The sequence below is a fragment of the Semicossyphus pulcher genome, unplaced genomic scaffold, assembly GCF_022749685.1.
Source record: "Semicossyphus pulcher isolate SPU_LCO1_2020_fin unplaced genomic scaffold, fSemPul1.0.p SCAF_5, whole genome shotgun sequence".
In the NCBI taxonomy this organism is placed as follows: Eukaryota; Metazoa; Chordata; class Actinopteri; order Labriformes; family Labridae; genus Semicossyphus; species Semicossyphus pulcher.
The window spans coordinates 26,113,967-26,135,867 of NW_027211726.1; the positions used below are offsets into that span (position 1 = coordinate 26,113,967).

Genomic DNA, 21,901 nt, shown 5'->3' on the forward strand with positions numbered 1-21,901 from the left:
TGGTGTTAAAGTCCATTTGATGTTACAGCTGTATCGTTATAATTAACTGTTAAATAAGGGTATTATCCTTCTGGTCTATCACACACTTTTCTAAATCTAAATAGAACATTTAAAAGTTTGATTCTAAATCTAAAGAAATTGAAGAAGATTGTAATAGTTTGACATTTTGATAAATGTACTTATTTTCTTTCTTCAGTGAAGAGAGTATGAGTATTAGCTATCTTGTCTTGTGTGCAATATATGTGCAGATGGAAAGAAAATGTTATTTCTACATTTGCGCGTCCCCTGGACAATAAAGCATCATCTGTCCATCGAAGACACAATGGTCTGCACCTTTTTGCATACTGGTGTATGTCTGTGATGCGCCACGTAGACAGATTCTGCACACCATAATGCCACAATCACAGACTGCAGATATTCAGACAGAAATTTCAGCAGTGAGAACGCATGACTCACACAAAAGCAAACAAGTGAGGGCAGACTGAGACAAAGAACTGATTCATGTAATTCAGGCTTACTTTAGATCAAATTGTGACCTTCCAGCAAGTATTAGTGAACTAATAATGCTACCTTGGCTTTGCCCTGAAGGTGATAGTGTTGTTTGTTTTGTTACCTGACAACAACATGCTTTCCCTGTCCAACACTATCAAGTGTTTGGCGGTGCAACAGTGAACCACAAAAAAATTGAGTGGCCACTGTTTATTTACCAATTGTTAAATAAAAATCTGACAAGGGAAAGCGGTGATCTGTTGGTGGGCTGTTTTTAGGAAATCATTTGTAATTTTATGACTTTGAGATAACCGGTACTTTTGTTTATTTCTACAATTTTAACACAGATTTGTTGTTTACAATGTAGCACTATAAATAGGGTGAAACAGAGAGACAGAGACAATCACTGCTCACCTTATGAGACAATTATTCACTGAGTAAAAAAAAGCAAAACATTTTTACATTAAAAAAATTAACTTTGTAAAAAAAAAAAATGAAATTAATCAAATTGAATGTAGGTATTTTTTTTGTTTGTCATATTCATAATCCATTGTATCTATTAGATTTTCTTGAGCGCAAGAACTTTGAAGTGTTTTCCAACTGAGAAAAATCAGTTTCATAATTAGAGTTTCATAGTGATCTGTGAAGACCATGTATTTAATATCAAAATGTCAACTCTGCATGAGCAGTGAATTGAATTAACGTTTTTAAATGGTAAATGGAATTTTCAAACCACTAAAGGAACACTTGCTTCAGGTCTATCTTTAAAAAAAAAAAAACCTCAACGTCAAAAAAAGAAACATCAACCTAATCTCTACCTGAATATGAAAGCATAAGCATCTTCGCCAGACAATAGCAAATGAGCTGGAGATATGCGTTGATAATAAATGCAGCATTTCTCCTGATGTTTATTAATACAAATTTGGCATATAGCTGATTTAAGTCACAAGATGTAAAATGTTGAATGGACTAAAATAAACTACAGCGCCTGTGTTTATCTTCATGAAGGCATTCGTTAGCCTGCATCGTGTGACTAGCTCTGTTACAGAGAAGAAAAGGCGATACTTGAGTGTTATACCTATTAGAAAGATGAACTAAATGTAATTTTTTTGTGTGACTTGATGAAAATAAGAAAAAATTGGAACACTTAGTTCATTGTAAATGAACTCTAACACTTCCGACCTGTGACCTCCTTTTGGTACCTTTTTGCACGGCTGTGCGGACAGAGGAGTGCACAGACTGCTTATTATAGTAGCCATCCCCATATATCTTTAAAGATTCCCCTGTAATTCCCCAAGGAATTCAACGACACTTAGGGGTCAGCTCACCCCACTTAAAGCACCGACAGTCACCTAGATTTTTGTCTCTGCTGTTGAAGCAGCAGCTGATGTGTATCTGGGGGAGTCTGATTGTCAGTCTTCACAGGCGTCAGCATGCGATGTTCCTCGGATGGTGTGAATCCTCCACGACCAGAAGATGCGATCCAGCTGTCCACCATCTCTGCCCACAGTATCTCCACCTCTAACACACACTCACAGCATTTTCACACATCCTCCTCCACACTCTGTACCCCCCCAAACTCTCACCCTGCCTGGCCTCCTGTCTCTCACCTTCTTCCATCTATTCTCCCACGTAGCGTTATGTGAACGCACCACGCCACTTGACTACATGGAAGTGGATAGAAACAGCAGACTGTGTTGCAGGCAGCTACAGCAAAGAGGAAATATTACAGATGACTGATACATGGTTTGCTTAAATTCAAGTCTACTTTTATTGATCATAGCACAGTAACATTTACTTTCTTTTCCATCCTTACACTCTTGACAGTTCATCGATTCAAGCAGAGGAGATGACTTTCACGCCATCACTTATCTTTCATTAGATTATAGGAGACACAAAAATCATTATTTTAGACATAATAGCTCATAAAGACTGAAGAATGATCTGTTTTGGATATGGCCCGTTGACATTTCATCTCAAATAAAGGTTTCTGTCCTAATATCTAATGTTCTTTCCTCTAAGCTGCTAGCTTTTTCAATAAACTAAATGGAGCCTCTGACTTGTGTAATGCTGCATCTGACCAGTGAATCGGGGCAGAGAAATGTGTTTCTAATACAGGAAAGTATAGTTTTGACCTCTAAATGTAACTCTGCACCACAGGCAGATGCAATATCACCAGTGATAATAGCAGAAAATGGCATAGAGGGGAATCAAATCAGCAGAGGCATGATGGATAGATGGGTAGAAGTTGTAATGTCTGTCTTCACCCTCTGTCCCTTTCTCACATGCAGCTCTCCTCCTGGGCCCATCTCGCTGAATTATCATACTTGGATGCTGAACAGCAGCAAACAGGCCAGTGTTGCTTATGAAAGTGTTGCACATTTGTGGGGAGGGTACATGTGAGTACATGCAAATAGGCTGCTGAATTAGCATTTGATATCCTCGGGGCTTCGAGGGCCGTGCAATGCCAAGATGTGGCAGAGTGTGTGTGTGTGTGTGTGTTCCTGTGTGAGCTTGCAATGAACCCGTCAGCAGTGAACTAGCAATCCAGACTTTGCAGGCACCTTTAACTCTCGAGTAAGTTAAATATGACGCAGCAAGAATTTTAAAAATGTAATCCTTAAAATGGAGATGTCACACAATTCTCTTTGAGTGGGGAAATACAGCTAGCCTTGCAAAAACGCAGAGTTATTTTCCTGTCTTATTCAAGGGTTAATAGAAATTAAAAATAATTTCACAGCCTACTATAACAAGAGTGCTCATTTTATGGCAAATTAGGCTGTAACAATTACATTTGTTGGAAGAGGGGGTGGTCTGTAAATGCTGGGTACAGCAGTGTGCAATCAGCAAAGGCTTCAAGTGGGCATCTGCAATGTTAGAAAATAATTACAGGAGGATAATTCATTCTGGCTCAATATTGAGATTAAATGTAGACATTGTGAAAAAAAAAAAAAAAGTCCTCAGAAACTGAGAATTTTTCTCTGGAATCCCAGCAAGCTCAATGTCTTCACTGACAGCCGCATTGTTTGTTGTGTTCCAGTGGGAGTCTGAGCCAGCTCCTCTCCCCCGCGCTATTTCGACCAGCTCCTGTAGGTCACGTGGCAGCCAGCCACCACAACCGTTCCAAGCCAGGAACATAACAGGGTGCCCACCCCCCAAGAGCTTCGTGTGACCACCTTCTTCTTGCTGAGCTGCTCCTGTGTACGGCTTCACTGGAAAGAGACAAAACCACAGGAGAGATGCTAAAAGGGGCCCACATGTAAACACACATTGTTGGTTCTTTTAGTCACAAATCCTCCTCTGCTTCACGGTGATTTAATACCAGATAAGTAGTGTTTGCTAAAATATTAAAAAAGCTCTTTTTCTGCCACAGGCTATAATGATTAAAGGGTCATTTTCCTGCCAAGCAACACAGCCTTTCAACAGTAGATAAGCACCATCTTGCTAAGCAATACATAATTACTGCCAAGAGTTTTGATTTTAAATCAGTAAATAAATATTTTAATTAACAGCTAATGTGGTCACAGGTCTTAGCATTTTGCAGCAGCTTCGAACAAAAGGACCAGACATAATCATATTTCATAAAATCTGGACATGAAACAGCATATATTTTTCATTATCAAATATAAGATTTTGTTCTGAGGGACATCTGTAATAATCAAACCATTCCAAATAAGCTGTTGTGCTGCATTATCAACACAAAGAAACAGGATGTTTTTTTAAGATGTCTTACAACTGCACGCAGTCGTGTCGAACACATTCTTCAAACGAGTGACCTTTCTATCAAATACATTTCATCTCAAAAATGTTCCTAAATGGTTCATTACCCAGCTTCCCTCTGCTTAAATGCCAAGGTAGTTAATGTTTTTCAAGTTCTACCAATAAGCATTACTTTTCGAACCTTTATTTAACTTTCCTCTGCCTTCGAGGCATGGACAGGACTTCATGAGCAATCCCCCTGACAACTTTTTTCTCCTGCTGGTTCCATTTCGGGAATCGCCACAGCCCTCTCACTCCTGTTTTCCTTCTGTCAGAGAGCCTTGAGCTACGGATCCTCATTAGTCACTTTCCCTGAGACTACACTGACACCGGCGTCGTATTCTCCCACACTCAGACTCGCTGAAGGCTAGCATGGCCACACACCAATTCACAGGGACTGTCAAAAGCCAGGCGACTTACAGGAGCTGGGCAATCATCAGAATCAGCCAACCTTTGAAATGCTGTGAATATCATGAACGTGCTGCAGCTGCATAATATTACACTGGCTAAAATGCCCACAGGCATCAGCAGCAAAGTTTTTTTTGCACAATGGTCTTTTGGGGAAATTGGAGAAGTTAAAAGGACCATACCAGTGGTTTTGGATGTTTTAGACCATTACCTACAAATCGTGTACACTTTACATTCCAGCTCAAGATGACTAATCCATCACAGGGGAAAATTTGTCAGCTTTTTTAAGTTAGTGTTGCAAGCAGGGACTAAAATTCCTGATTTGTGGTAAGTTCAGTTGTTAAAAATATGTACATTATGGAGATATCTGGTCCCTAAATACACAGTTTTTATGCATCTGTTTTTGTATGGTAGATATAGTCTTCTTTTAACAGAGCAAGGCAAGCATTTTCTCTGTTTACAGTCTTTATGCTATGCTAAGCTAAGCACATATTTCCTAAAATATTCAGAGAACAGCCTACTGTTGGCAAAGTGACAATAAAGGTTCAAACAAGAATAAATGCATACATAAATAAAGTGTTTTTTTCTTAGTTATCGATTACACATTTCATGCAAGTTCCAGTCTATGATATTCATATTGAACAAATGTCAACACACTAATGACTGCCTGGAAGGAAGAAAAATCTATATTTAAAATTGTGTTGAGGGCAGTAATTTAAAAAAATGCAGGTTGTAAGTTAATGGTCCAAGCTATGCAAAAAAACAGGAGCATAGTCCTTTAAAATGGAAACGGGTTCAGCGGCGGACCAACCTGAGGTTTCTTTTAGTCTCTCTTCAGACGACTGTCATTCTCCGGGGCACTCAATGACCGACAGCTGTGCCTGGAGGAAGGACAAACACAAAATCAATACACTGTCTAAAAACACTGGGAGAAACTTGAGACAGAGATCATGCAATGTCTACAGGAGAAGATATGCTCATGCAACTCAAGCTTTTTTTAATAACTTTGTATAGGCAAAACCTTTTAAAATTACAGTAAGCAACCTTTACACAGCAAATAAAAAAAAGTAACTGCAGCTCAAATGTACAGAAGATATTGACATAGATTTGGCTTTGTTCATTTTAGCAAGAGTTGCATTAACACTATTCTAATAGATTTTGTTAGTATACAGAACAGTTATTTTGGTATATATAATCCACTACTGTGTGATATTGGTAATTACGTTTTTCTTACTTTTGAGTCGATTCTTTTTTTTGTTGCCATGACTATAATAATATTTTAAGAAATTGTACGCATTTACCAGCAAGTTTATGTCAATGGATAAACACACTACGAAATTAAACATTTAGGGTTAGGTTACCTTTACAGTGGAGTTCTCTAGGTTATAACCATCCTCTCCATTGCACTGCCATTACTCTGTACTAAAGTAGCCATCGCGCCAGGGTCATTCATGACAATGAAGCCTAGACCTGAATGGTGGTTTGAATTCAGTTAATTTTCAGATGCTATAAAAGCAATTCTCATTAACGATTACGACCACAGGTAAGAGGATTGAAAAAGTCTTATACATACCCAGGCAATCAATGCTTTACTCTATACACATTAGGAAGCTATCCAGGTTATTTTAGAGGTCTTACCTCTGGGTCCTTTTTAAAAAGTATAGAAAGAGAGAGAAAGAATAAGTTGTGCTCTTTTGATAATCAATCAAGACATCATTTAGTAGGGTTAAAGTCTTCAGACGTCAATACATTCATTTAGATTTAAAATGCGGTTTTGAATGAGAAACAAAGGAAAACACCTACATCTGATTGCTGAAGGTTGTTTTAAAAAAGCCATTTCAGAATTTTACTAGGACAGGAAACAAATAAAGCAAGTTAAATTTCATAAAAACAAACTAAGCTTTATTGACAAACTGCTGCAAAACATCTTTTGGACAGATTTAGTAACCTATTTAGGCAAGCTTACACATGTAGCATAATGCATTTTATGGAGAGGGTACAGATACTAGTGGCAGAATAAGTACAGTTAGGATGTTTTAAAATATGTACAAGAGTTCGGATTGAGCTGCAGGATCCCTTCTCTCTAGAAAAAGAGAAGACCCATGTGGAGATTTTTGTCCCAATCCTTTTTTGTGAACTTTTTGTGCATGCAGTTTATAGAGAATCAGATCACAAAAAGAAGACCTGAACTGGGTTTAGCATAACAGGAGGCCATCTCTCGGCCATGATCTCATTAAACAAACATTTTTGTCTTCAGAGTTTTAAAATTAATTTTTACCAAGTAAAACAGATTGAGGATATGAGGACAGTCCATCTCAACAGTGTCTATTAGGGCTATATTTCAAAACTCTAAGTACAATGACAAATATTGCTGCCTAAGTCTAAATGGACAACGTTTTAGAACTATTTAAAATCAAACCATCATCAAGAAGGAATTGCACTGATTCCATTAACATTGATTCTTAACCTTCACTTAAATTAAGATAGTTTTGTTTTGTTTCTATATTACATAATTGAAAGTTTAAAAAGGTATTTTATTTGACTATATTAACAGAATTTTGAAATGTAGCCTAAATGGGAATCTGCAACTGACCCTCAACAGATTCGTTTTTATTTAAAAACATTTATAATGAATTCCTTAAACAAGTGGATAATCCACCCCTAACTCCCCTAAAAATGGCTACTCCCAAACAGTTAAAAAAATCGATTATAAACAATGCAAAAAAGCCAGTGGGGATTTAAAAGGGTAAGAGAAAAAAATACAGCAAAATAATCCAAAACTCAAATAAAAATTAACAAAGAAAGGACGCCAACTTCTCCTCTCTAGCCCATCTAAAAGCCGCTTTTGGTGGAAGGACTGGTGGCTGGTTGGATAGGTGGTTGTTTGGAATGACAAAGTAGTGGTGGGGGAAGGTGTTCGCGGTCAAATCTCAAAAAACAGTTCCGATTTTCAGTTCCCAATTTGCTCTCTTGTATAAAGTCCGGTGTAGGAAAGATCAAACCAAAGACAAAACAGACAATTACTTTTGTCGGGCTGCTTAAAGCGAGAGCTGCCGTGGTACACAGGCGGTAGTCAGGGCGACACGTTAAGGGTGGTGAGTCGCTTCAGTACTGTCTGTATGGGTGCTCCCGGTAAGGCGTCTTGGCACCTCTAGAGGTGGGAGGGGCCTTCCCTGGAGCTGTTCGTTGGGTCCCGTTCCAGTCATCTTGGCCTGGAGAGGATACACAAAAATGAAACATTTGCATTAATAATAAATGCAATAAATAAGATTATTGGTTGGTGGAAATAAAAGGTGCCCTTTGGGGTTTTTTTGGTTTCTGTTTACATTCAGTGTAAGCCACCCAAAAATAATTGGGGTATCCTTGAGTTTTAAAAACACGTTGGAACGAGATAAAACTGCTGGCCTGTCGGCTGCTGTGTATCATAATTCGAGTTAAAATTGAGAAAGATTATTGCAGTGCTGTTAGTTTTCAACAAATTCCAGAGGGAAGCTAGTTGATTATGAAATCTAGCAGCCCTTCTGCCTGTTGAGCCACCTTTTTGGGGAAATTGGACAAAAGTCTTAAATTAAAAATAATGTGTAAATAATAATAAATAATACATTTGTGTGATAGTTGAATTAATTCATAACTATGAAGAGATATGGGGATAGGTGATGAGGCCAAAATCTACTTTAACAGTATACGTACCATGTTACAGTACCTATCAATTATTGTTCTGTACATTCAATTAAAAAAATGGCTTGAAATGTGTTAATTAGAAAATGCCATATTCCTCATATTTAATTATGTTGTCATGAACTTCATTTCAAACAAAAGCACCTGCCTCAGACCCACAACAGTAAAAAAAAACGTAGGCTTTTTAAAGAGGTCACATATTTTAACATCGATGGTTATAAATACAATTTTAGTGTCTATTCAACATGTCTGTGATGATAAACACGTATGCATTTGTAAAATAACAGCAAAATGTATTAACACAAAGCTCAGGAACTCTGCTTGAAGGTCTGCATATTATATTTACATCGCAACATTTATATCATAATGTACATGAACACCTTCATTCCCTGTTTATACTGCTCACCCTCCTGTGCAACACTCAGCACACCCCTGTCTGCCTTGACAGAACAACCACAACATCGCTTCTTCACTCTCACTTTGACACTCACTCAGTCCACCAGGGGTCCGTTTCAGAAAGCGGGTTTACTGAAAACCCCGGGTTTGTTAACCCTAAAATGAGGGAAACCTCGGGTTTGCCGTTTCAGAAAGAGAGATAACTTTAACTCTGAGTTGGTTACTATGGTAACTGTGTCTGTGAACCTAACCTGGTCCGGAGCAGGTTTTCTTCAGGAAACTCTGAGTTTTGCTCCGTCTCCCCCCTCTAGAATATAAAACCCTCATTCGACTTCCTCATTCATTCAGCCCGTCTCACGCGCATGTTTGAGCCGTTACAAATTTAAAAAAAAAAAACGTTGCCTCTCTGTGGTGCTCTGACACCTTTGCAAAAGTCTTTTATAATTATGATAAAATAATCAAAAGACAAATCTGTGTCAAAGTCATCATTTTTAGACTTTCCAAAGCCGAGAGCACTCAAATAAGACGCCGTAAGTTATTGGAATTTTTTTTTTTTAAACTCACACAATGCAGTTTAATCAACATAAATTATAATGTATATGAAGTCAGTATCATGTTAGGGATAAAGCTAATGCACATTAAAACAGCCACTGAATGAAATTTCATTAGTTTAATATTTAAAATATGATTGAAGTGAGGTTCAGCCATGAGCCTGTTCTGCCTGAGCTGTACCTTTGAATGATGTTCTGGTATTTTATTTTTAACTGCTTCCATGTACGTTTTTCTCCCGCTAGATTGCTCCTAAATTAATTTAAATTTTAGCTTCCAGTCGTAATTAAGTATCAAATAAATGGACCAGTTCAAATTTACACGTTTACTCGAGCAGCAATTTCTTCCCACGTTGCTTCTCTCTCTTTTGCAGCTGTAGCCGTGTTTTTATTCTTTGTTTTTCTTAAAACATGCTCGTATATTCGCTGTATGTCCGCATGAGGATTTCGAGCTCCACTGGTGTGACGTAGGAGGACCTCTTTTTGTGTACCGTTGCCATGGTGAATCATGGTATCGTGCACACACTTAACTCTGGCTGAACCTACTCAGAGTTGATTGAACTAACTCTGATCAGCTGTTCTGAAACCAAAAAGCCAGCGAATTTTAACTCAGAGTAAGTCAAACCACAGTTCGGGGTTAGACTCAGGGTTTGTTGAACCTCCTTTCTGAAACGGCTTACACACCTTAGCTCAAACAATAGTTTAGGAAAATAAAAATAAAAAATCAGATTCAATTCTTACTGGCTTATAAAGTTAGAAGGTGATCTTGTAGTGGCAGAATTTGGGGAATGGCTAGGTTCCATAGAAAGATAACTTTATGACATACAGGTTTTACTCAAAATAGTTGCAGGGTTTATACCATCATATTGTCCAACAATACAGGTACATATTGCATACCTGATTGCCCTTTTATGTTTATGAAAAATTCAAATTAAACACAATTAAAAATACATTGTAAGGTCATATTCAGTTTTTTTTTGGTCATATTTATAAACACACCTTTTATATTCAGTATAACTAAGGTTGTTTTTGTTGACAATGAATAAAGTTTATTCTTACCATAAGACTCGTACGACTCTGTTGTCTCTCCGTGTCCATAGTCATAGTATTCTGGCTCTCTGATGGACAAAAAAAAGTGAGAGAGAAGAAGAAAAATAACTTGTAATCTTTGAAAAACATCAAGTAGCTGCTGACAGTAATGTCTAGGGGGATGATAATTGGCTTTCATGAATAAGATCAAAGCTAACTCTCTAGCATGGAACATCCTAGTCCTGGCTGGTTCCCCTTAATAACACCCCCATTCAAACCATGAAACATGAAGTACCATCAGCACTGAATTTTTGCACAGTGTCTAAAATGTATTTCTGCTCTCCTCAAATCCTTTTCCTCGCAACTAGGCAATGTGCGTGCACTCTATGAGAAGCAGGTGAAAATAACCAAAGAGACGTCTGATTCACTCACGCCTGCGGCTGACTGTAATAGCTGTCGTATGACTCGTAGGCCGTGTCTGTGTAGCTCTCATCGTAGCCCTGGAGAGGAAAGGAAACAGAGAAACAGAGTGAGATTTAAGGAGAGGTGTGTTCATAAATCATGAATGTCAAGGTGTCCCCAAAGAACTACACTTGTACTAAAGCAGACACGCTCCCATCATGTTTCCAGCATCCCAGATCCCTACTTCCTGTGTTGACGGATGTGCAACTCAAAGCTGAGTGCAAACAGAGGGCCCAGAACAATCTCATTTAGAGACACGGGTGGAAAAGGTCTTCATCACACCTGACAGCATAAAGTCTCAACAGCAAAATCATAATTTGGCCATTGCACTACTGAATCTTTATTAGGTCTTATCATTCCTTATATCTACCTAATCAAAATGTAAGTTTAAACAGATATTCACTTATTTGTATTGCATATTTAAACTAACCACAACTAACTTTAATATAACCTATAACATATTTGCTGAGCAAATCCACACACAAACTAATAGATACATTAAAACTACCTTCCAATAACAGATGCACTTACATATTCCTCATATGTCTCCGCAGCTACGGCAGGGGCGTGCTGGTGGGGGGGTGGAGGTGCCATTCTCTGGGGGGGGCCACCTGCTGGGGGCCTAGCGCGGGGGGCCACGGCTCCCCTGGAAGGCGCTGCAGGAGGTCCTCCTCGGCCTGCTGGAGCACCCCTCACTGCTCCACCTCTGCCTGGGCCGCCTCGAGTCACACCTCCCCGAGGAGGCATTCCCCTTCCCCTGGAGAAAGAAACACTAAGTTAACACGGTGTTCCTCTAATGACGGAACATTTCAGCATTTTAGAAAATATGCTTCTTCAATTTCTTTAAAAGAGTTACATCAGTTGATGGCTACAATCTTGTGTCTCTGCGCTAAATATATAGGTCCATCCAGAAGTTAGCTTAGCATTTCATGTTTGTTAAAACCATGTTAATTAGTGAGCATTGACGGTGTTGGTATTTAAATTTGTTTTATTTATTGACAGAGTCATGTTAGCTGTTATCTCCTGTTTTCAGTCTTCATTTGGCTGCCTACTGGCATTATTTACCGTTTAGACACGAGTGGTAATCTTGTCATCTAAGTCGTGCCAGGAAAGCAGGTAGGCTTGTTGGCCAAAATGTCAAGCTATTCTTTTGAAAAAAGAAAACTAATTATGACAAATATTTGTAGTGTTCTTCACATCAAGACGCTCACGTCATGTGTGGACCTCTTTGTATTTCACTTTTTTTACTCACACGTTTCACACAAAAGATCTGCTCTTTTGTATGCAGCTGCACAATGCATAAAACTTCTAGCGGTTCCTTTGCTGCTTATCTCTTTGTATTTGGTCAATGACCCAACAGCTGTTATAGAAGGAACCCTGTGTGCATATGTGTATGTATGTGCATTTCAAAACCTGTGTGTTCCAGAAGGGGGGACTCCACGGCCCCTGACAGGCAAGCCCCCTCGGCCTCGGGCTCCGTGCTCCTGGCCTCCATTCAGGTAGCTCATCTCCATGAACTGCTCTTGGCAGATATCATCCATCATATCCTACACACAAACGCACACACAAATGAAAAAAAAAAAAAACAGGAAAAGGAGAAAGAGAGAATGAGAAACAAGAGCACATGACAGGGGACATGACAAGTGAAGGCACATAAATAAAAAGCAAAAAAACGAAGGAGAGGGGAAAGAAAATGAGGTAGTGTGAAAGAACGAGTGATGAATAACGGGGTAAAAACAATTACTGAGGTGCCCACAACACAGCACCCCCCGAACAGCTAACAGAGCAAGTAGAAGAAAAGTCTCAGTGCCAGTGACTCAGAGTGTTAAAGAGAAGGGGGCAGGGGGGGTCGTGGTTGTGGGAGGTTGGAAAGCATCCATCCACACTCCCTGCCTTCCTGTGCCTCTCCATCATGCACAAAATGTAAATCACTTCTTCCTGCACTTCTTCACAAGTCTGGTGTGACTGCATCAGCGGTTACCTTATTCTATCCACAAATACAATACATTGGGATGGATTAGTGACACTGCCTGTCTGAGCAGCACAAATCCTGCAACACAATCCGCTGCCATTCTTCAGGGAGCAATCGCAAGGGCTGCACTGTGACCCAATCAATTCTTTTTCATAAATCAATCCCTGAAATTTCGACGGAGATCTAATGATGGTGAAAAATAAGGAAAAAGAGTGATAGTACAATATGCTGCTCAGGCGGCATTTTTCAATTTATCTGCAGCAGAAGCAGGCAAACGCGCCATTTGACTGATTACAGATTCATCTCAGGCAAGAAGCAGAGTTACTGCAGCGGCATGTAACAAGTCAGAGAGTGACACACATTTACCCATCAAGGTGTTTAGATTAATTAATTTTCAGTGGATATTACTTTGTATAGACAAAACAAATCCTACAAGCCGGGGCAAAGCACTGATGTTGAATTTAAACCATTAGAAATACAGGTATAATGATGTAAAAGGGACAAGGAAGTACAAGAGAGTCAAAGCCTTCTGGATTACCTGAGGAGGAGTACAGGTAATAAATAAAACATTTCCCCTGCGAATCACGTCCATCCATTTTCTGCGAAACCTTAGTAATATATTAAAATATGACCCTGCTCCAAATGAAGGCTTTCAAGCCTGACAGATTATGGCTTTAAATTGTAACGATAGGTTCTGCAGGAGATAGCTTTTATGGTCATGCCAATGCCAGCATTGCGACTTCTCGTTCAGCCTCTTCGTCTCACCTTTAAACAAAGGACTCTATTCCATAGCACCCTGAACATATACTCTAAAATGTTGGGCTTGTTGGCCTGCTTTGGAATGAGCCTTTGTTAGACCACTATGGGCTGCAGCCCAGTTCAACAGCGGGTTGGCTTGTGCTCAAGAATCTCTCAGCATAAAACCAATAAACTAAGTGAAGGCCACACAGGATGAATTCTACCACACATATGTCTGGAAGCCAAGCAGATTCTCCTCACTCTCTGGATATGACACTTGGGTAAGGACACAGTGATGGACAGACACTGTCTTTACCTTCAACTCGCAACAATCCTCGGAAAAGCACACGGTCAGTAAATTACCCAATTATTTTTGAGGTTAAGACCAAATATAACACAAGATTAGCTACTTTGTCTTTCAGAAACAGGCTTTCTTTTCTCCGACTGATATTTTTTCCAGACTAAAACTTTTAACAGATTACAGTTATTTTTAGTTGCAACACCAATTCAATTTGTAGGGCTGAGTTTCCAGTTTCAGCTGAATGACTGAAGAGTACTGACATCTGACTCTGATTTAACAACGAACAAATGCAAAAACTTGCTTTGCACTATGTCTTTAGAACAGACATGCTCTTTCAGTCCAAAAGCATTAGGCTACTTTATCCTCAGAAAGTGTGAAAGAGTGTTTATTAATATTATTGATATTGTATAGAATAAATTATAAACTTGATAATCATGAATGGCAAAAAATACAAAGTCCAGTCAGACAGGTTAATAGACACTCTCCAACCAAAAAACAATGAGAAACAAGCAAGATAAGCAATTAAGTCAGACTCACAGGGAACAGAAACTTCTTGACCTCCTCCATGGCATGCGCCATGCGCAGGTATGCATCTGGCACCGGGGCAAATACCTCGATGAATACATGCAGCTCCATCGACAAGTGGGCGTACTTGGGCTCCCCACCTTTCCTCAGCCCCTCCTCCTGAGACATGGGCAACATAACCGGAGTGTCAGCAAGTCAAAGAAAGCACACAACTAACATTACCTTATATTAATGAAATGAATTTTGAAAGAGGTTATCACATTTCCCCACCACAGAGGGCATCGGGCAGGGATGGGTTTTCCCCTTTCTTTATGTAGCTTAATAATGAGATCAAACGGGTAGATAGCAGGTTAGACAGGATATCCTGAAGATTTTTGGAACAGATGTGCAGTGCGTGGATGCCCTTGGCTTTACGTTTACATTCATCCAAACTATCCTGCAAGCTGACGCCATCTGGACTGAGTACATGCCATCCCTCTGAAGTGCAGGCCAGATGCGTTATGGCTTCAGGTACACTTCTCACAGGTGTGTAACACCAACTGCGTGTGTCTGTGTATGTATTACCTTGGATTTGTCTCTCATGGATCCTTTGCCCAGCACAGAGATCTTGGCTCCAGTCTCTTCCTGCAGACGTTTGATTGTATTGCCCTGAGGTCCCAAAATCTTCCCCACGAAATTGAACTAATAGCAAAACAAAGCAGAACAAAATTAGCCTGACAATCAAAGCAGGGGATAGTTAAATACCAAGAGAGTGAAGGAGCAATCACTGTCAAGGGTCTTGTTGCACATACTGCAGCCTTAAGTAGTAGATTTACCAGAGACGGTCGATATGAGCTCTTGGGGGCTGTAATACCTTCAGTTACATTTACTACAATAATCCAAGCACTGAACCAGAACCAACTTGTGATCAAATACTGCAATCTTTGCCATCTCAATCTTTAAACAAAGTAATTACCATGTGTATATGTCATGTTCTTAAATTAGCTGTCATTTTAAAAACACATTTAGCACAGTTGCCCCCAAGGAAGCAATGTCTCCTGGAGGTTTAAAAGTAGCTTTTGCAATCTGAGATCACTCTTTAGTTTTTTTTCATCCCTGACAGAGCGGACTGATGTAGCAACCTAAACTAAGTCTGGCTGGCAGACTGAGACAGCCTCCTGGAGATCAGAAGCCGTCTTACCCCACAGACACGACTACGTCATGATAATCTGATGCTGGAGGTGCTCAATAGGTATTACTCTTGAGGTTTAAGATTTTAAAGACGTGTGGATCTATCAACTTTTGCAAACATCAAGTAAAGAGAATTCTAAATGTTACAGAGAAGGCCAGCTCCATGTAAACCTTGATGACTCAAACTGATGCAAATAAATTAAACAACATGCAAATGAAGCATTATGCAACTAGAGGCTTGTCTTTTGAGTTTTAAAGGAGAGATTATACTGTCAAATGCCTTCTCCTGTACCATAAACCATCATCCTAAACTCTCATGTTAGGGAATAACTGGAGGTTACATGACATAGTCAAGTAACACTTCAATTACACACAAAAGACTGGGTCCAATGTTCTGAGCACAGTATCTGTTACAATGCAATGTAGTGCTTCCATAATCATTGTATTATTAAAATTTTGCTCCTTTTGGTAATATTTGAAAAAACATGCCAGTATTGGCTCTCAGCTGTAATTACAGACAGGAGCTTAAAGATCAAGGTTGAGAAGAGTAATTTAAGACTCGCAAGTAACCCCGTGGCTTTATGTAATTGAGACTTGTCTGCAGGATAAATTAAATCGAGAGGAAAGAAGACGGAGTGAAAAAAAAAAAAAAAACAAGGGCAAAGAAAGCTCACCTTCGGGTACTGTTTGACAGGTATGAGAACTCGTTCCTTAAGCTTGATGTTCTTTGTTGTAAAAAGATCCAGGTATGTTTCAGCCTCCTTTTTAGTCTCGCCTTTCTGGATTCTATCAATTTCTAGAAAGCGAGAGGAATTGTTTTAGGCAATTGTTTTATGCATTCAAAATGTGTTCAAAGAGGCAAAAAACCTAGTGCACTTCTACATGCATATTTTTAACTAAGCATTTATTTAGAGATTTGCAGGTCATGAGCAACCTCTATGTCTAGGTTAAGCTTGTTTAAGTTTAAAAATTAAAATTTTTGGACATGTACATTAAATTTAGAAGCTGTTTCAATGCACCACTATTCATCCTCAGCTTAAAAACAACACTTCTCAGCTTAATATTGCCGTGTTTAAACCGAAACATTTAGATTGAAAAACATGTTTTCTGGATGCCAAACCATTACTGGAGCTTCCGGGTGAAAAAAAGAGTGTAAGTGGCAACTATTTTTTATATTCAAATACAAATCCAAAACATTTGCTTTTTTGGGTTTTGCTTTTTTCTCTTTTTTAATTATTGTAAACTGGATATCTCTGTTTTTGGAGAAATATTTAATTATAGCTTCCTAATCTGAAAAACATCAATTAATTATGGGAATAATTGCCAGACTAATCAATAAGGAAAATACTTCTCCATAGTTAGTTGTGGACCTAATCTTGAACCTTGCAAACCATCATTTAAAAAAGGAGTTCATAGCTACATTTTCTGAAGTAGCACCTTCTGCCAACTTTTCCATGTGGCACAGTACTCAATAGTACCATCTTAAACAACATCCTCACTCCTGGCCATGACAACTCCTGAGCCTGCGATGGGCAAACCTGTCAGCTACACCACATACCAGCTGCAGATAGAGGAAGCCTTAGATGTAGAGCCACAAAACAAGCCGACACACTTTTCTCTCTAGATTATTCTTGTGTTTCTTATATCAGAGATGAAGCCTACTTTGAGCACATCCTGTTAGATAAAGAGACCTTCTTAATCACATTCAGAGTTACCTGAGGTACTCGAGTCACATATAAGAATCACTTTGCAGAACATGACTCAAAACCACTGGGATAGCACATTGGCAACAGTGCAAACAACAACAAAAAACACTTAAGTAGCTCTATCTATATTACATAAGAGCAGGCTACTTTCCCGTGTCTGTTTGTGTATCATTTTCATGTATCAGTGAAATTTTCCTATTAAGATTTGTGCACTCAGTAACATTCACTATAAAACTAAATCCATCCAATTACTGAGCAAACTGATTACCAAAGAACAAATGTATTTGTCTCCTCAACTGCACAGCTACGGGACAGCAGCCGTGGAGATGCCGAGGCTTCAGTCTCCCGCTCAAGGACGCTTCAGCAGCAGTTGACAGACAGCGGAACTTCAAGAGTTCTGTCACCACAGCTAGGCCACCTCTCGGCACTGAAGAAGCGAGGTGACCCCAGTCACGGACACTGACGTAGATTAATAGGCGGCTGCGCAACGTGTCTGTTAGACAACGAGATCAACAGGGGCTCGCCAGTATAAACAAACGACCGTTTGTCCATTAAGCGTGTGAGTTGTCAAGTTTAAACTCTGCACGGACCGCGACAGCACTGAAGTATACCGATCTGAAACGTCGCAGCTGCGTGAGGGGAAGCGGAAATTATACAGAAGAATATCTAAAGTGTGATTCTTTCAGTGGTGTTATAATAGCTTCAGGCTATTTAGGTCCCAGACACTAGTCATTAAGACATTATCTAATTAACTCCTACTTGTATCCATGAATTATACACACACAAACTCACACATTAATTGATGTAAAGTGAACCCTTGCTGTCAGTATTCTGGGGCAGTCCCGTCCGCAAACACACTAACGTTTTCATTACCAAGCGTGTAGGTGAGCAGTTTTCCAAGGTGCGTTCGCGAGAATTGTTTTGCCCCTCTCAAACTCAAACGCATAAACATATGTAAATTAAAAAAACATATTTCAGTACTTTACCTGTGTTTAAAAGTTTCATGGCGTGCGTGAACGACGAATCAAGGCTATCCTTCTCCGCCAGCAGTTCGGGAAGATATTTGTCGTCGTTCTCCATTTTGAGTTTATACAGGGAGTCAGTTTCGGTGGAAGAAAAAAAGCGCGAAAAACCCAACAATGATATCAAAAGTAGTCCAGTTATGTAACTACGGAGTACCGTGTATCCTCTGGGCAGACAGCGCTTGGCATGTGGCTACCGGGCGTTTCTGCGACGAACGGGTCCGCTACTCAGCGTCTTTGTGGTTTCCCAACCGGACAGGTCCCTCTTTCAGCTGCTGCTGCTGCTGGATGGAAATGGGAGAACAAAAGCGCTGAAAAGAATAGTGATCCGATTCAAGCCGGCGGAAGTGAGCTCAGAAGGACGTAGTTCTCCGGACTGACGCCGCCTACTGTGTGCTGCGCTGATGTGCGCCGCCTCCTATAGAGATAATCCCACTATCAGATTTTCAGCATTGGTATGGGTGTGTCTGCTGCACGGTGTTGTGCTGTTGTAATAAAAATTGCCTAGACTATTAAATAAGGCTTTTGTTGAAGTCCCCTACGACTGGGTTCACTTTACTCAGTGGGAAACTCATATAGGTAAATACACTAACATTTCGCAAGTGCTTAAAAGTAAATTGATTAATGACCATATGCTATTCAACAGGACAGTGATTACTTTTTATTTACTTAAAGGTAATGTACGGTTGATTTTTAAAAAAATATTTTTGACCTAGTCTATGTATTAATAACATTCTTTAGGGAATGCTTTTGACTTTAGGCAGACAGACAGACAGACAAACAGACATAGATAGATAGATAGATAGATAGATAGATAGATTTTATTTGTTAATACAATTTTAGTTCAGGCAGGGTGACCTAAAGATGTGGCACTTACAGTATATCTCAGGCTTTCTACTGCCTCTTAGTGGCAGAGCTGATCATAATAAAGTGTGCCTCATGCTGCTGAAACCGGATCCATTAGCAGAAGCCAGTTCTGAGACTAATCCCCCATTTTCCTCTCTACTTGTATTGATTCAAAAACACTTATATGCAAGTGAAAAGCGCAGTGAGGAGAATGTTTAGAACGGACTCTCAAGGATTGATTCCTACATTTCAGATTGTGGTAATGAACCTGTCACGCCACTGAGTGTAGCGGAAGGGGTCAGAGGTCGGAGCTGGTCTAATGCATACAAAGCAAGAGCAGACCATTCTTTGTGTATTGAACCTTTAAGCATATGAACTCGCATGCATTATTTGCAGATGGATGCTCTTTGAACAAACAGCAAAAACTGCAGGTAATTTGTCAGTCTGCTGCTGGAGTGACAAACTATAATGATCAACCACAGCTGTACCAGGGAACGTATTTGCTCAAAACAAATGAAGGCAAAAATTGTCTGCAATAAACACTTATGGGAGGCCGAAGACCCGCTCTAACTATCAGTGTTCAGCTTGATCTATCTCTGACCGTTACAGTGTTATTAGTGTTGGGGGTTGCAAGGTTGTCCTGACTCCTCTTGTCATTGACAGAATGGATAGCATGTGAGCTGAATTTCAATTGGCTCATAAAAGGAAGACTTACTTCTCTTGGCAGGTGGAGGAGTTCCAATCCGTTAGCTTGCTCCCCTGCCTTCTGCTTGTGTGGACTTCTCCCAGACCCTAACATACAGAGCCACAATCTGGGATGAGCAGGGGCAGATGAAAGGTAAACAATTGGTCAGGCTTACATAAACTGCCACAATTTCAGATCTTCGCATCTGACCATTTCTCTTGCCACAAATGTTCCAAAAAAAGGAACAGATTCAGCATTTGCCCTGAGTTTTAGCTTTGTTAGGACAAAGGAGCACGAGAGAGACAACATCTAGAGCATCATGGGGACCCACAAGCACCACCAAAAGTCAAAGTAATGAAATTCTTAGCAGCTCCTTATGGCAGGTTTCACTGCAAATTTTACGAACTGCAGTATAAAAAGTTAAAGAGTTGACAGACATGCTTCCAGCTCTCAAAGGCACTACTATAGGCCAAGTGTTGCTTTGAGTTAAATGGGGACATAAGGATGCTTTAAATGACAATGCTCAAATGCTGGTGCAATGTTTACCATGTTAGATCAGCTGAGACTACTTAAAAGTAATTATTTTCCATGTAATTGGTAATGAACTTAAGGATAAGACATTACAAAAAGTATGTAAAAGTAAAGTGTGATAACATTTCATCCTGATGTACATGAATGTTTGAACAAAATTTTATAACTATCCATTTAATAATTAGTGAGTATTTTCAAAGTCATCTGGGAACCATTAATGTCGGGGGGTCTTGTATTGAAATATTGTCAAGAAGGACGGCGATCCTATTCAAATGAAAACAGACATGCTTAAATTAGTCGGTAAATATACTTGGGAGACTGTAAATATACCTGGGAGGCCCGTCCAGGTCCAGTCTATGTGGGAAACATTGTTATAGTTTTATTTCACAATTAGAAAATCACTAATTGATGGTTGGCCTTCGGTAACGTGGTGCAAGTAATTAATACATGTACATTCAAGTAATCTGTAAGCAACAAAATAAGCAGAAATGGTAAATTGTAAAATATCGAAGATCTCCAGCGGCAAACCTGTAAGCCCACAATTTGGGAATCACTTTTCTAGAAGCTTTAATGAATATTCTGAACCAAGTACCATACATTTGTTTTCTCTGTATTCAGAAGTAATTTATTTCCCCATGTGCATTTGCTTCTTAACTTTATTTCATAACTCATCACCATATCAAGTTCTCCAGATGTGTGAGCTGAGGTATATCATAGAATCGTCAGCATACATGCCAATGATGGCCTAATTCAAAATACATGGTATCATTTATTAAAAGAGTAAATAAAAGCATCCCTAAAGAACTCCACACGCTGTAGCTCACTGCTGTTACCTCACAATAAGTACGATTAAAATGTACAGTATATTTCTGTCGACTAGAAAACATGTCATCAGTGCAAGCAGGTGCTTCAACGCCGTAACAGCTAGACTAATAAAATAAAAGATAAAAACTAATTTCAGTTATTGCTGTAGTTGTGGCGTGCCCTCCTTTATATAAATGCTGATAAGGCATCTAGAAATCCTTTTTATTGAGGATTATCTAATACGGAATACAAGTTCTGAGTAAGATTTCTCAATGTAACATCTTTTTCGTATATAACTGTGTGAGGGTCAGAATTTCTCACCTTCGTTGCCATGCAGAAAGTTTGGTTTTATTAATCCAGGTTGTGAGATATCTTTGATACTTCTTCCAACACTCCGAAGTCTCACATACTATGACCCTGAAACATTCCATTCCAACAGTGTCCTAGTCTAAACACCTTGCTTTTTTCTCTTTTCTGCAATGGAAATAGTGTCGATATACATCTTAAATAGATATATCTAAGCAAATAACACCCAAAGTATTAGTACGCCTAGAATCTGTTATCATTAGCAAACAGCATTATCATCCAGTTTGAATACTTTTTCTGGCCTCGTAATAAATCTAAGTAAATATTCACTGGCCATTTAATAATCCCTGTTGTTTACAATTGAACAATTACAACTGCATTTATCTTGATGTCATTTAATGGATATATTAATAGAGGAAAAAATGTTAAGCATTTCAGAATAATGCTATTCTATTGCATTCTGAGTGTACGCCATTGTTTTAACATGGATAACTCGAGCAAATTCTTTTGAGGAAAGATGGATTAC

General features: G+C 39.2%; 1 protein-coding gene across 2 annotated transcripts; it reads right to left on the reverse strand.

The window, feature by feature from the left end:
- Nucleotides 1–2,258: 2,258 nt before the first annotated feature.
- On the reverse strand, nucleotides 2,259–18,470 carry khdrbs1b (KH domain containing, RNA binding, signal transduction associated 1b). Of its 2 annotated transcripts, XR_011309454.1 has the most exons (11): nucleotides 18,168–18,470; nucleotides 16,150–16,271; nucleotides 14,870–14,986; nucleotides 14,318–14,464; nucleotides 12,183–12,316; nucleotides 11,301–11,526; nucleotides 10,740–10,807; nucleotides 10,338–10,396; nucleotides 7,681–7,868; nucleotides 5,468–5,537; nucleotides 2,259–3,701 (listed from the first exon to the last, which is right to left on the reverse strand). XR_011309454.1 is itself a non-coding variant. In XM_069681272.1 (9 exons), exons 1-9 carry the CDS (start codon nucleotides 18,259–18,261, stop codon nucleotides 7,762–7,764), a joined length of 1,074 nt encoding a protein of 357 aa, XP_069537373.1. In that variant the 5' UTR covers nucleotides 18,262–18,470; the 3' UTR covers nucleotides 6,543–7,761. The 2 variants fall into 2 exon arrangements, 1 of the variants encoding a protein (XP_069537373.1); XM_069681272.1 differs by lacking the exons at nucleotides 2,259–3,701; nucleotides 5,468–5,537 and having other exon boundaries at nucleotides 6,543–7,868.
- Nucleotides 18,471–21,901: the final 3,431 nt, after the last annotated feature.